The sequence below is a fragment of the Centruroides sculpturatus genome, unplaced genomic scaffold (assembly GCF_000671375.1).
Source record: "Centruroides sculpturatus isolate CEXI.00-Female unplaced genomic scaffold, Cexi_2.0 scaffold7295, whole genome shotgun sequence".
NCBI classification, from domain to species: domain Eukaryota; kingdom Metazoa; phylum Arthropoda; class Arachnida; order Scorpiones; family Buthidae; genus Centruroides; species Centruroides sculpturatus.
This window is the reverse complement of record NW_019391385.1, coordinates 1-1511: the sequence shown is the minus strand read 5'-3', so window position 1 is coordinate 1511 and position 1511 is coordinate 1. Positions and strand designations below refer to the sequence as shown.

Genomic DNA, 1511 nt, shown 5'->3' with positions numbered 1-1511 from the left:
TCTCACTTTTTCAGCAAGGACTTGAGGATGATTACATGTATGGAAAGGGTGTTCAAAATGCAGATATTGAATATTCTGGTACAGCTCATATATTGCCATCTAGAGATTATAACAAAAAGTTCAGATACATCACTACGCTTTTACAAAAATGAGGAACTCATTCATTCTAACAAAATTTTTATAACAATGTCATGCAATAAATAAATGTAATCTTATTGTTAATAACCAAGATAAAATATTGTAATGGCACTATTACCATCACAGTGTTATGTTCTGTTATCATAAAGAGTTCTTTCTGTTATTAACGCCTTAACTATGATTCTCAAAACATGTCTACTTGCCCATCCTGATATATAATATTTCAACGTATATACATTTTCTATAAAATGGATTATTAAGTCAGAATAATTGTGTAATATAACTACACTGGTACTACTTGCACTTTTAATTTAACTTGTTTCAAGAAGCCATTCAAACTTTGAATTGTTCAAAGTTTGAATCAATTTTCACTATTAGAAATAATGGAAAATGAATTAATGTTCCCAGACCTTAAACAATAAACATGTAAACATACGAATAAATAATTGTGTTTTACCAGAAATCCCCCCTCTTTTCTCTTGTATGCAGCCTGCGTCAGTTGAAAAGTTTTGAAATGCAGCCATTACATAGAAAAAGGTTGCCCATTCCTGCCCTATTCAATGAGAAACATTTACATTAATATTATACTCTTGAAAGTATGAAAAAGTTACTATGTTAATATTTCTTAACGTTTGTGTGAATGTTTTTAAAAATGTTTGTTTATAAATTTTAAAAAGTATTTTTTTAATTATTAAATTATTTTATTCTGAATTATATTTAGTTATAGATTATTATTTAACTTGAATAACTTTAAAAAAATTATTTTTAAAAAATTACTATTTTATAAAATAATAAATTTTTACTATTTTTGTGAACAAATAATTGAAATGATTTAATTTTTAAATCTGTTTTAGTAAGGAAATTCAAATATTATAAGTAGCCGTCCACCTCTTAAAATGCAGCAAGAAGGGACTCCAAAATTTTTAAAATTCCATCAGGGAAGTGTTCGTGGAGTTGCTTTTAGTCCGAGAGTATGTAATCCATTTTAGTTGTTTATTTTTTTTTTTAATCAATATTTAGAGAATTTTTCATTTTTGATAAGTAAGATTTTTTTAGTAACTTTTCAAAAATATGTTAAAAACTTAGTTTAGTTTTAGTGTACTGATTTTATAATATAAAAATATCATACAGGATCGATATCTATTTTGTTCTGGAGCTTATGATGGCAAAGTAAATCTTTATTCAGCTCAACGAATGGAACTGCTAATGTGTTATCAGGTAATAAATAAATTTTTCTAATATTAATGTTAAAATAATTAAATGCATCTGCTGTTCTAATTTTAAGATTACAACTATGGGATTAGCAAGAAATGTAAATGCTGTTCGTTTTACCAGTGATGGTTCCAGAGTAAGTTTGATTATAATCTTTAGAA

The 1511-nt window shown here is 25.9% G+C and overlaps 1 protein-coding gene across 1 annotated transcript; it reads left to right on the top strand.

Moving 5' to 3' along the window:
* Positions 1–964: 964 nt before the first annotated feature.
* On the top strand, positions 965–1490 carry LOC111617577 (the record flags this gene model as incomplete). Its single annotated transcript, XM_023358859.1, has 3 exons — positions 965–1109; positions 1270–1356; positions 1424–1490. Coding segments are annotated over exons 1-3 (229 nt in total), but the record flags the coding sequence as incomplete, so codon positions are not given.
* Between the last annotated feature and the right edge of the window lie 21 nt (positions 1491–1511).